Source organism: Myripristis murdjan, chromosome 17 (genome assembly GCF_902150065.1).
Source record: "Myripristis murdjan chromosome 17, fMyrMur1.1, whole genome shotgun sequence".
Lineage (NCBI taxonomy): Eukaryota > Metazoa > Chordata > Actinopteri > Holocentriformes > Holocentridae > Myripristis > Myripristis murdjan.
In genome coordinates this window covers 2,602,693-2,616,551 of record NC_043996.1, presented here as the reverse complement: position 1 = coordinate 2,616,551, position 13,859 = coordinate 2,602,693, and the positions used below count along the sequence as shown (strand labels likewise).

The window sequence follows — 13,859 nt, the reverse complement described above, 5'->3', positions numbered from 1 at the left end:
TGTTTCAGTGTGTTCACGCTCTTAAAAGCTTTTTTTTTTTCAGATACAACATCAATATAAAAGCTAAAAATAAATATTGTGCTGGTCTCCTATCACTTTTTGGGTGAAATAATGACTTGAATTTCAAGATTTTCACCAAAGAATAAACAATTCAAGTAATAAAAGAAAGAAAAAAAAACAAATGAACAAAAAAAAAATCCTTTAACCATGGATACAAGGAAGTCATGAATTACGCTCACCTGTGTGAGTTTGTTATAATTTAATGCTGTTTATCAAAAATATTTTTTCCAACATAATTCTGATCTCTTAAATGAGTGTTAAGACATAATGATAAATGCACTGGGGTGATAGGTAGTTCAGTTGTCATAGTTGCAATAAAAAAATGGAATGGCATGTCTTTCATAAAGCTATGAAGCTATCGGTGGAAAGGATTGGTGGCTAAATCGATACAATCAGCTGATAATATGTAGCACTATCTTCCAGCATCATCATCTTGACGTGTTCACTCTTCTAAAAATCAACTTGCATAGAGGCACCAGTTGCTCAGGGACAGCTGTGGTGCAGGATGGTAGTCACCACTGACAAAATCCAATGTCCATACTTCTTTTTTTTTCTGTTAATATAGTCCCTCTGTTTCAAATTGACATAATGTGGCAGTAATAAAACTGTGAGCATCAAAAATCTCAGTAGCTGTCAGCAACAGAATTCAAGACACAATGAAATGCATAGATAAAAGCATTGGGAAATGGATAAAGGCTTTTGCTGTCAAAGCAGGCATAGCGTGCTGTTTCTGTGCTTTTACAGAACAGATTGAAAAAACTGAGGAAAGAAATTCAGTAACACTAGCCCTGCATGTAACTTACATCCATCCACAGCGGACCATAATCATAATCTGGCAATGACATCATCATATGAGATTAGAGGGGATGCGTGTGTGTGTGTGTGTGTGTGTGTGTGCAGGCAGAATGACCAGATTGCATTACTATCTGCTCTAGCACAAATAATCCCATAATATATGGCTGCCTAAAGAGTCTCTTTTTAATATTTAGATAGTTTGAGATTTGTTTTTCATGTGTGTATACAATTTGATGCGTATGTATACAATTTTCAATAATAAAACAAAAATAAATTTAAAATATTTGCAATTAACATTTGACTGGTGTTGGCTATTATAAATACCAACTAAATTGGCACACAGAAATATTATAAATTAGATATATTTTACATAAGTTATTAAGTGCAAGTTGTGGCAGTAGAAAATAAAACGCATAATATGCTAAGGAGACAAGATGAGTAGGGGTGGGGCCATGGCTGAAGGCATTGTGCCTGTCTCATTGTTTTTCAGGGTCAGATTTTCCCGGGACCATTAGCCCTTCACACCTATAGTATTATTTAGCAAGGAAAGTACAACAATATCCTCACGAGCAACTACAACACCAGACTTGAGTTGTACAGTCCATGTCTCAGTTGTATCAAGGCTTAAACATCTTTAATGTTCTTAGTGTAGTCAATAAAGGGTCTTAGCATTCTCTTGGGTTCAGCCAATAGTTATGGAAAGAAGGGGCGTATGATTTTTACTTGCTGATTTGAAGCCAGTAGGACAAATATAATTTTAGTTTGCAGCAGATGGAAAACAACGGTAGTGATGAGATGATGAGAAAGAAGGATAGGCAGGATGGGGGAGAAGCGATGACAATGAACAGGACTTTATTTGAAGGAGGCCCGGACCTTACGCCCCTTCAGTGGCTGAGGGGGGCGGTAGTTGTCCACCATGCAGCAGGGAGCCTCTCCGTCACCGCTGAAGAGCAGGCTGCGGAACTTCGCCATCTAATGGGGAGGAAGAAATGAGGAAGGAGGAAGAAAACTTCAGCTTAGCGAGCTGAGAGGCTTGCTTGACAGCTTGGTGGTTGCTGTCAAACCTTGTATCATCCAGCACACAGAATGACATACTGTCGTTTTCCTTGCAGCCCCTGAGCTCTCTGTTAACAGCAACACGCTCAGCTTTGGGTTTGAGCGGGAACATGAGACATCCTGATCTATTTGATTCAGTTCAGTTCATGCTACTATTCCACCCTCCCTGCGAGTCAGGGTTACAGTGTCCTCTGGGGCCATGTGCTCACAGTGTCTTAGATACCACTTCAGTGAAGCAAGCTGCCTCACTTACACCAGCTGATTCTACACCCAGCATAGCACAGGGAGGCTGCACGTCCTGCGCTGCTGATGGACTGTAGTTATCTTTTGAGTACATATGGTCCACCTAAACAGCCCTCCCTACACTGCCTGATGCAACTAGCCTGATGATGTTCACAGTGCTAGTATGAACAAGGAAAATGTGTCAAGTAATTGAGCCACTTTGTTTTCCTGCTCTGGAGCAGATTTAGCTTGTGTGCCATAGTTTACAGCTTGGATTGAACAGTGAGAGTTAAAGACTTGACTGTGTGTGTGTGTGCGTGTGCGCCTGCGTGCGTGCGTGTGTGTAGCGGCTAAAGCCACAATAAACAAGACTCCCCTGGGAGCCATTTAGCCATTAGTTAACTGGTGAACTTGGTCTCTGGGATTTAATTTCCCTCAGACTCATTCAGCTATGTGCACAGCACTGGGCTTTAGCATTTGTCATGGTGCATGTATTAAACCCCATATGGCAGACAGGAAACCAGCAGTGCTCTAAGTAAGAAGGGGTCATCTGTAAGCAATTCTTTAGCTAGGCAAATGTGATAATTGTACATTCATGCACAGGCAATTTAAAGAAACATACTGACCCCCCTGGCTGGCAAAAAATGAATTACATATTATTTATTATTGCTTTTGTGATTGTTTGTTTTATAGCATAATCATTACATATATAGAAACTGTCACACATTTCCTATAGATAGTCATTTAATAACAATAAAAAAAGACACTACTAATAATGCCAAAGAATATAAGAGTTTGTGGGCTCAAGAAATACATCAGGTCATGATGCACTGGTGTGGGTGGGTTACCTCTGTCGAGAGATTAACTAAGTTTACTAACCACTAATGACACAGTCAGCCCTCAATACAGAGCTACAAAGGTCCGCTGAGATAGTGTAATCTAACTTTAACACAGGGCGGCTAGCTCTGACCCTCCCAGCTAAACCATGACATAGCTCCATACACGCTTGACCTTTTAAGTGTTTTGACAACCTAAAGAAGTGGAAGTGTTATAAAACCATACGAGAATGGCTGTTTAGAGCTTAGAAGTATTAAATAATGGCCAGCACTCTCTGAAAATGATTTTCCATATTTATCCAGGAGTCTGTTTTATATTTTCACTATTGGTTGAGCCATTGCGCTTCTCTCCTTATGTTTGTATAATTTGCATTAAACTCTTCCAGCTTACTTAAGAAAGGAGAACCAGCCTTCACCAGACTAGATGACTAAAATCCTGTGCTGAACTAGCAAATAGCAGGTTGACTGCCAAGAAAAATTCCTGCATTTAGGACTAACACAAACAAAAGCTTGTGTATGTTCATGCACGTACACATGCATGACCTTGCCAGTTATATTTAGACTATAGCCAGTGTATAATCCAGGGCAGCTGTGGCTGTGGTGTTGTTTTACTGTTTGGCTCTCAAACTAAAGTTCAATGCTACTTGCCCTCCACTGGCCACTGCACTGTGCAGTACAGGAAAAATCCTCAGAAACTTCACTGAGGCATCAGGGACTATTTCCAGGGAAATTCCCCCCAGCTTACATCTGAAATTTACTTTGTCGTAGTTTTTAATTTATTGGATTATCCAAAAAGTATTCCTACTATTTACAAAAAAAAATTATCTGCTTGCAGGTTTGCTCTTGTTTTAGTCTAGCAACTTGACTAAAGAGTCAAACACAACACACTCTTCAGACCGACCAATAAACAGGGATGATTCATCATATTTTGAAATCCCGATATAGAACAAAGCCTTCCTGAATAATTGCCCTTTGGTATTTGTCACTGACAATACATTTCTTTTTTTCTCACATTATGAAATGACTGAAACCTTATTTTTAATGGCATGATGGATGAGTAATCACAGAAAAATACTGTAGCTTTCTGCTTTTTTTCTGCTTTTTTGGTTTATTCCTAGTTTATTCCTAGTTTTTCAATTCTCTTTCTTGTCCATCCTACTGGGAAAACCAAGAAAGAGACAGTTGATGATGGTTTCTCTCCTGATTTAGAATTGTGCTGGATCAGACCTCAGATCTGATGATCATGCTGGCAAAATGTACACCATATGTTCACAATGTAGGCTGATATTGGAGGTGCATGGGGCTATGTGTGGCCATACACTGTACTGTATGTTTGCTGTTCACAGTTTCTTGCACATCTCCTGGTATTCACTGGGGAAAATGAATGAAGTTCCTCTTCTGAGAATAACTTGTTTTCTCATTTTTTTTTTTTTTTTTGGCTTTAAGAAGTAATATTATGCTATCTTGTATGTTTATCCCCTTGTATACTCTGACTTTCCCTTAAATTTCCATTGCAATGCTTCTTTAAAGCTGCATCACGCTTCCATTGATTGAAACATTCAAAGCTAAGATACCATTGTTTGTAGCTGCACTGTTCATTAAATAGAAAACATCTAGCTGTATGGTGCATCATTTTATACATATTTCCTTGTAACTCCGCAAGACATAGGCTACTGTATTTGTAATCTTCCGGTGGGATTTCCACTAGAATTTAAGATAAAGTTTTGTGGGGTTTTGAACAAAGCTTGAGAATGAATTCCACTGAACGTAGATAAACAGGATCAATATGAATATGAAAAAATCTGAAGTTGACCTACAAGAAGCACCTATGGCCCATGAAAAGGATACCTGACTTTCACTGTTGAAATGAACATCAGTGCATCTGTTGGCCTGAGATCTTCAGACAGGTTATGCTGAAGCCAGATACTCTGATAACACTGAGGCATCTGACTATGAATTTGATTTCATTTAAATGCTGTTCCTTGGACTTCTTTTTTGACTTTTTGAGTTTTCTGAACGGGTGTCATTGTAAATGTGGTTAAATCAAAGATTTCGTTGATAGATAAAAGATATAACCTCTGTATCCCTTCCCCACCTAGCACTTCTAAATTTGATATTTTTTTCTCTGTTTGTTTGCTATTTTGTTTTTATTGCTAGTAGTAGTTGTGATAGTGATATTGGCAGTCGTGGTGGTAGTAGTGATAGCAGTGGCAATAGTAGTGTTGTACAGTAACTGAAACCAAGGAACATATAAAAGAAGGAAAAGATGGGAACCCAAATGGCTGACATAGTGTTGTCACACATTTTGGTCAAAAACGCTACTCAGTGACATACTGTTCCTTCCTTCAATATACATTCCTTGACCAAACCAGAAAGTACCTGGGCTGGGCTGACACTGATTGGCTCCTTAAGGACAATCCAGGTGACACTCTCCAGCAGTGGGGGTGTGGTCAGGGAGCCATCGTAGGTCCAGTAGTCCAGAGAACCAGGAAGAAGAGTCTTTGGGTCAAAGTTAGCAAAGTTGGTCTGCTTGCCCTGCAGGAGGAAAGAAAGAGACAGACAAAGATCTGTTTGTTATCATTTCTTTGCCCAAGAAAAACAACTCGTGCATTAATGAGCATGATAATGAAAGGTTACTCTACATGCAGGGTATACATGAAAATAATTATATTTGCCAATTCTGAAAAAAGTTGTCTTTTTATATTGTGCAGTGTTAGCTTACCTTTGACTTGATTGCATCCAGGCTGTCCAGAACTTTTTGCAACCTGGGGTTGGCAGCACCAATCTATGTAACACACAACAATCGGATTCCCATTACATTATTGTTTTAGAATTACTAATAACTTCAACTTCATAGCCGTATTCATTCAATAATAGAGACAAAAAAGCAGAGATGATATTGATCAATTACCAATTAATTACCTTGAGGAAAACCCCGACCACAGCGAGTCCATCAGGCTGGCTGGCTGCCTCTCCAAAGCTTGGGTACTTTGTGTTCCAGTGCACCAAATGAAGCTAATCAAGGAAACAGAGCTAAGTCAGGAGCTAATTTTGTTTAAACTTTACACAAGCAAAACAGTGTGGTTTTAACTTTTTCTCATTTTCTCATTAATCCTCTTTGGCAAGTTTGAGAGGCAGGGCTATCCTCATCTGGTAGGGACATATCTTTGTTGGGGACTTAAGTAGAACAAAAAATGTGCATCTTTTTTTTATAATCCCTTTTTTACAATAAATTTGATATTTTAAAGTAATGGCAAAGTGATATTACAGCAATACCATGAGCTTTGCTACTGAAATAAGAGTGGACAGTTTAAAGAGCTCAAACACCCTGTTTCTGTCTGCTCCTTGTACACATGGAAGATGTGAAAAGTAGGGTGGGGAGTGAGAGCCAGCAGGAGCTGTGCCTGTGATAACAGATCACTCCTCCCCTCTTGGGGGTGATAACAGTTTCCCAGTTGCAAAACATTTATGCTGCCAAAAGACTTAATACCTGCCACCACAAATTGAGATTCGGCCAGAGGTAGATGAAGGATTTAATTTGGAAAGGCTTTAAATTATGCACTATCAGCCTAAATGAGGAAGTGGGCAACAACTACTCCTCACAAGAAGTGAAATTGAAAGTGTCAGCTGAACTTCTTTATTTCTTCCATAACCCTGCGCTAAAAGGAAGCCATATAGCCCCAGATTCACTAACACTGCATTGCAAGTGCAATATGTGTATGTTGTTGCACCTCAGTTGCTACACAAGCAGCTGTCATTTTATTCACAAAAAAAAATGCTCACATCACTCTGCAGTGCAATCAAGCCCACTGCCAGAGCACTGCAGTAGCAGATAGCTCTCATTATGACCAACTGCAAGGAGAAATTTCTTCAGCTGTCAGAGTAATCCGCCAAGCCTGACAACTTTGCACTATACAGTCTCTTTCTAATTGGAGTGTTATTTGATTTGAACTGAAACCATCACCATTTTGGGAGACCTTTGAAGAAAAATGGAACATAGCCTGAAAGGTTCTTTGTGGAATGGTTCTCCCATAGCACCAATCTGAAGAACCATTTTTGGTTCCAGTTGACACATTTATTTTTATTTTTAAGAACTGAGCACTGACTGCTGTATTCATTTATGTTTTATCTCTTCTTAAGTAACGACTACTGGCTCCTCAAAGAAATTTTTTATGGCTTTTTGACACACCTTTAAAAGAAATTAGAAAAATGATTCCTTAAAGAACCATTGTCTGAAAGCTTTGATGTGGAACAGAAAAAGATTCTCCTATGGCATCACTCTGAAGAACCTTTCTTTCATTTTCTGGACTTCAGTGATGAAACATTAAATGATTTTGCAGGTTTAGAACACTATTGCAGGTTTAAAACAGATGCTGCAATTTGGAGCTATATAAGTAAGAGTTTGCATCATGCAGCCTGTAAAACATGCAGTGTGGTGGCATAAATTGGTGTTTTTAGTGAACTCCAGCAGAACAGTACCTCACAGGGGAATTTGATGTTGTTAACGGTGTGCTCTGAGCCCCTGTCATCGCTGGCTCCCCAGTGGAAATGAAACTGTCTCAGACGGTAGGTCCCAGAAATAGGACCTCCAGTCAGGGCTGGGAGGGGAGGCAAAGGGGACAAATTAGAAGGAGTTCCACGAAATGTCTAGAATGCAGTTCAGGAGTGTAGGTGCAGGACAGGAAAGGCAAAGTTACCTATATTTGGTTTGAAAGTGGATTTCGTAGCATCTATTATTAATCCTATGAAACTTGAGCAAATTCAGCTGAATTCTGTAACTACAATATTTTGAATGCATATGCAAGCCGCTCATATTTTATTACTTTATGACAAAGGCACAAATTCTACAAACATTTTGATGAGTTTGAATAGTGCTTGGCGAGGAAATCAAGCCTTGTAATGATGTTATTATTTACATTTCATTTGCTGCAGCTGTTGTATTTTTTCTTGCTGACATGGCCCACCAATGCTGCATGAATATGGGGGAAACTGTGTTAGGACAACCGAGAGAACGGTGGTTCAGATGTCCTGTTGACCTCCAGATAGTGAGAAAACTGAATGGTTGATTAGGGTGAGTTCATGCAATACTCACGTCATCAGCCCCGCTTATCTGCCACTACATAGCAGTGTAAGTAAACAAGAAGGTCAGATTATGATAAAGACATTAACTAACTAGTGCTGAATGGTACCATGGGTCCATGTCGCCTTATGTTACTTAGTAGGTGAAATGAACAGGCTAATGAATATATGCTTAACCCTATGAAGCCTGAACTATGAAAGAATTGGCAGAAAGTTCCAATTTTTTGAAATTGAACCCTTTATTTACTCCTATAACAATATATATATATATATATAAAAAATCAAAAAATATGTTATTACACGACCTTTCTGGTGTATGATATATGATATGTACTTGAAGTGCCAATGCTATGGTCCAGGCTGAACAGGGAAAGTGTTCAAAGGTATACAACAGTATTTTGGTCAAGTATTGATTAAACTGAAAACGAAAAACGGAATTGAAAACGTGTATATATATGATACGAATGGCTTTATAGGGTTAAAGTTCAAACTGTTTCCTCTAATTGTGAAATAGTTTCAGGTATGTTGACTTAGTTAAAGATAAAATTCTGCAAACGTTATATAAATGGTCATTGTTTTCTAAATAGATTACTGAAGGAGCTCTGCACCAAACAAAAAGTGCTGCAATTTATCAAGTGCAAAGGTTAAAAAAAAAACATTAACTAAAAGATTTTTTAAACTATTAATTGTTATTGTTATTGTTATTATTGTTAGTAGTAGCAGTAGTAGTAGTAGTATAGTAGTAGTAGTAGTACTAAAACTACTAGTAGTAGTAGTACAACATTATTTAAAGGGCAACTGAAACAGTTAAGTGCAGGCAGAACTTTGCTGATGTGATCTCCAATGCAGCTCTAGCTGTAATTTGTTTCCAGAACTAGACAAGATAGCTGAGCTGTGCTTACTTGAAGTATCTGCATCGTCCACAAAGTCCACCTGGAAGGAGTGTCCGTTGTTGAGAATGCCCTGGGAGTTGGATGGGTCATACTTGAGTTTCAGAGCCTTCAGAGAGGAGTCGTACTGGGCCTCAGCTGGGACAATGTTGATAGGAGACTGTCTCGGCCCATTAGCAATGGGAAAACCTTCGGCCCATTTCTCTGGTCCTGCAATAATAATAATAATAATAATAATAATAATAATAATAATAATAATAATAATAATGATGACTTTATGATCTATAGCACTTATTAATTCAATTAAAAAAACAGTTAAAAAAATAGGCTACTCTTTATATTCGACTCACTTACCTGTTGATGAGTTAAGCATAAAATTATAAAACCACACAAACTGAGAAGACTATAAAAACTGTAAATTAATACAAATGCTTCCTTTATGCTTCTTTACTATTCTGTTTTTGTCTAGCCTACTTGATTCTATTCTCTGGCTGTATGGCAGCATTGCACAGTTTGCGCACTTCATTCTGTTTAAACCTAACCTCTAAATAAATCCTGTAAGGGCTAGAAATGCCTCACCGTTAGTTGGTCCGTATCCCCAGCCGTGAGACATGGCGATTGGCTGATGCTCCTATGTAGAAAATGAATGGGAGCAAATAATCCCAAGTAGGTGGCGTGCAACTCGACCACAGAGAAGGTGGGAAGAGCCGAGCAATATTCTGGTGACAGACACCCGCTGAGAGAATGGCTGTCGTGCTTTTTATAGGTGCTATCAGCCCTGACACCGGTGGGCTTGGCTTGCTGGTGCTGCTGCGGGTCACTCATCGAAACCGTGCGCACCCTTCCAGAGATGCGGCGGCGGCGCCATTCACCCCTGGACCTCTTCTCCTCTCCTCTCCTCTCCTCTCATCTCTTCTCTTCTTTTCTTTTCTTTTCTCTTCCGCTCTCCTCTCCTCTCCTGTCCTCTCTTCTTTTCTCTTCCTCTGTCCTCACCTCTCCTCTCTCCCGGCCGTTATCGTAAAATCCTGACGTAGCCGATATTTTTCAAGAGATGCAACGGCAGCGTTATTCACTCGTGCTCTTCCACTAGCACGGAGGAATGAATCCCTCGTGTGTGTGTGTGTGTGTGTGTGTGTGTGTGTGTGTGTGTGTGTGTGTGTGTGTGTGTGTGTGTGTGTGTGTGTGTGTGTGTGTGTGTGTGTGTGTGTGTGTGTGTAAAAAGGTAAACGCATCCATCCACAATATCCATCCTAACACCCAGCGCTGCTCTCTGCTTTGATGCAGAGAAGCCCCAGCTGCTCAGTGTTTTGGGAGCTCAGGCTGTGCATCTTGCGCTTTTCTCCGGCCAGCGTTTTTTTGTCGCAATATCCTGAAGCAGATTTTTTGTCCTCCGGCCCGACTTCGCTGATCTGGGTTATCCTGTAGCTACCTGGTGCGGGCTTTGTAATCTAGTGTCTGTGTTATGAATGTGGCTTTCTGACGCAATGGTAAAAGCTGGGAGGCAGGATGGAAACCAGTTTTTAACCTTTAGCATGGAACGGGCATCTCCACCCGAACAGTTGGTGCTAAATGCCTTGCTCAAAGGCACATTAACAGTAATTGTTTCCAGCAAACCATCGGCCACAGATCCACTTCTCTCACCTACAGCCTGCTGACATTTTGAGCTGTTAAATTTTCATCACAGATTTTTCTTCGGTGAACTGTACGGGCAACAACCCACTGTGCAGCAGCTCCTCTCCAGCACTGTCTTTTTTTTTTTTTTTTTTTTTTTTTTTTTTTTTGTAAGAGAGGCCACAATGTATGAAAAACTGCAGTTTTACAGCTGACTATAAAACCTGTGGTGCCACTCTTTTCAGTAGATTCATGCCTAGATCAGAGATGTGCAACATGTCCCATGACCCAAGAATCTGCAGTAGGTTTTCAAACCTCATCGACAAGCAGAACACACACACACACACACACACACACACACACACACACACAGAGAGAGAGAGAGAGAGAGAGAGAGAGAGAGAGAGAGAGAGAGAGAGAGAGAGAGACTATATTAAACCATTTATTTGCTGCCATCTAGTGGTTTAAAAAGAGATAGTTATGACATCCCTGCTTCCCATTCTATTTCATTTGCTATTTGTATATTGTGGTTATCTTCTTTTTTATTATTATTTATGTGTGTGTGTGTATGTGTGAGTGGGTGGGTGGCTTTCTGTGTTTGTGTTTGTGTTTGTGTGTGTATGCATGTGTGTGAAGGAGCTCTTAAGGTCTTAACTGATAAAGTCAAACCGATACAGCACATGCCATTGATGACACTGGTTCAAACATATGATAGATTCAGCACAAACAAAAACACATATTGGTGGTAACATGGACTGATACACAGTGGTAGATATCTGAGTACTGACATGTTTGTGCAAAATAAATGGCTCTTCGGTCTTGCGTATAGTTGTATAATATTATAGGATTTAAATTACAAATAATATAAAGTATAAAACCAATTCAGAAAAAAAAACCTGCTCATCTGGCCCCCTCAGACTAGGCTGATTTTTTTTTCTACAACATCTTTTGCATATTCAGTGAACACATTTTCATATTTTCCAGAGTCAGCACTTCAACATACCGGGTACAATGTCTATCGTGTTCATTCACTGAGCATTATCATGGTTGTAATTTCTTTCAGAAGTTAATAGAATCTCCAATTTTACATTTTACCAGAGTCAAAAAAAAAAAAAAAAAATTGTGGTCATTATCAAAAAAACAAAACTTAATTAGTCATAATGGTGGCATAAGGAATGTCTTGACTTCGACTCCAGAAAAATAAACACTGTACAGAAATGGTCTCCTTTGGGTGATGTTCCCATTTATTGCAACAAAAAATAATTAGGCCTACAAAAAATAGAGCTTTTCCGTTAAATTAGATGTTGGCTGTAACACAAAGATTGTGGCTGGATTACGGCTGGAGGTCGGTAAAAACTGTGCTCCCCACCACCATTCAACTCAAACTGATTTCAGCTTCATTTAATGCACCTGCATCTGGGTGGCTGCCAATTAACCCAAATAAACAGAACTAAACAGAACTAGAGTACACCCTTGTGGTCAAAATAAGTCACTAACACCTACACTCAATAAAATAGCTCCTAAAATTTGGACTCAGAAGGAATCATAGCTAGAACGTGAGCCTGGTCTCAAAATGACCTTTCATATTCCATAATTTGTTTCAACCAGCCACATATGACACATGGTGGTATGACCCTTGAAAGCACAGCTCCTCACCAACAGGATACATGGGAATGCAAATGTGAACCTGAGTGTGTTGCAGGCAGACAAAGCTGTGAGCACAGCTGGAAGCATATCTTATGCCTGCCAGCAGTCCATCATATTGCACTGATGAATAAAAACGAGATCCTGGACTTTTCACCCTTGGTAACAAAGTCGATTGAGCCCAGCCCCTCAGTGATGTATCAGTCCCATCCCACCACAGCCTCTCTGCAACTTGCCAGGTGTATGACAGGTGGCCAACTGCCCTTTCCCTCCAATTCAGAGGAGAAATTGTCACCACCGAGACCTATTCAATTTACTGCTGTGGCAAATCAGAATATACTCTCAGTAACAAATGGAAAATGACCTCACTTGACCACTGCCTCCCCTTGGGCCCACCCATCAGTTCAAGTTTCCTCAGGGCCTACTGTACCGGAGAGATCTCCAGCTCCCTTGGTCCTAGTAGTAGTGATGATGATTCCATCATCAGGAATGTCAGGGGAAAGTTTGCTCAGACACCCTGCTCCCCTGGCACTATGATATCCAACTTAACAGACAGGATTCCATCAATTCTGGCCAGCTGTCCTTCTGCTCGGAGCCTTGTCCTGCACATTGGCTATAATGACATCCTCAGGCAGGCATCCGAGGTACTCAAAAAGGACTTTATCAAGCTCAACACCCTGAAGGACTGTCGTAGGTCAATGTTTATTTCTGGCCCCATTCCAACCCATGGCAGAGGAGTCGGCCATTTTAGCCAGACCCTAAGTCTTAACTCCTGGCTACTGTCAACTTGCAGAGGTTTTAGAATGCTGTTTATAGATCATTTCAACTTTTTCTAGAAATGCCTATCCTTTTATAGAGCTGATGGCATTCAGCTACCTCTGGTAGCACGTTCTTTAGCTGACAACACATGTTACTCAATTAAAGGCCCCATGCTGTACACTTTTCCAGGGTTTATTTTAACTGTTGATATCCCTGCAAGATGTATTTGCGGTTTTGAGTACCTGTGGTCTGCTAAATAAAGTTTTACAGCTCCTTTCTCTTGCCTTACTCCCGGAGCTCTGGCAGCACGGTTCATTTAGCCAATCAGAAGAGAGAATCAGCATCTCTCCACTGATTGGCTGACTGTTTTCTGAGTGACATAGGGTTGGGCCAATCACAGACAAGTAACTGAAACATACGCTGCTAAACAGTGCTAACCAGTAAACAGGAATTATCATTTTATATAGATCTATAAGATTGTCATGGCTACCGCTAAGCATGCTGTTGTACGACTGTACATGTTTGAGCCAGACTCAGATCCCGCATCACACACGGCAGGAGACACCGAACCACCTCAAATCCGTTTATTACAGGATTCAGAATGGTAAGTTATGTTTGTTAAATATGTTGTAACGTTAACAAGCAAATGTCACAGTACGGAGTAACGCTAATCAAAATAACAATAATGTCTGCTAAAAGGTAATGTGTTTTTGCAAAAAAGAATGTGAAAACTCCATTGACGTAATGACAGTCTTAGTCACTATCCACTCAATAAGATGCAAGGCTACTCTGTATTCAATACTCTTCCTATTTGAAAATTTTGCGAACACCGATGGTTCAAAGTCTGGCGGTTTTAGTTGTAACAAACATTTGTGTGTGAGCTTGTTGCTTGGGGAGTGGAGGCGGA

The 13,859-nt window shown here is 40.1% G+C and overlaps 1 protein-coding gene across 1 annotated transcript; it reads right to left on the bottom strand.

Moving 5' to 3' along the window:
• On the bottom strand, positions 1–9,903 carry cahz (carbonic anhydrase). Its single transcript, XM_030074707.1, has 7 exons — positions 9,518–9,903; positions 8,951–9,148; positions 7,449–7,567; positions 5,892–5,984; positions 5,692–5,754; positions 5,349–5,504; positions 1–1,827 (listed from the first exon to the last, which is right to left on the bottom strand). The coding sequence occupies exons 1-7, from the start codon at positions 9,549–9,551 to the stop codon at positions 1,708–1,710; spliced, it is 783 nt and encodes a 260-aa protein (XP_029930567.1). The 5' UTR covers positions 9,552–9,903; the 3' UTR covers positions 1–1,707.
• Positions 9,904–13,859: the final 3,956 nt, after the last annotated feature.

Excerpts from the sequence above, each read along its gene's own strand:
- cahz (XM_030074707.1), bottom strand. The coding sequence starts at position 9,551 with ATGTCTCACGGCTGGGGATACGGACCAACTAACG. Across the intron at positions 5,755-5,891 it reads TGGTCGGGGTTTTCCTCAAG|ATTGGTGCTGCCAACCCCAG; the intron begins GTAATTAATTGG and ends TGTGTTACATAG. Across the intron at positions 5,505-5,691 it reads TGGATGCAATCAAGTCAAAG|GGCAAGCAGACCAACTTTGC; the intron begins GTAAGCTAACAC and ends TTCCTCCTGCAG.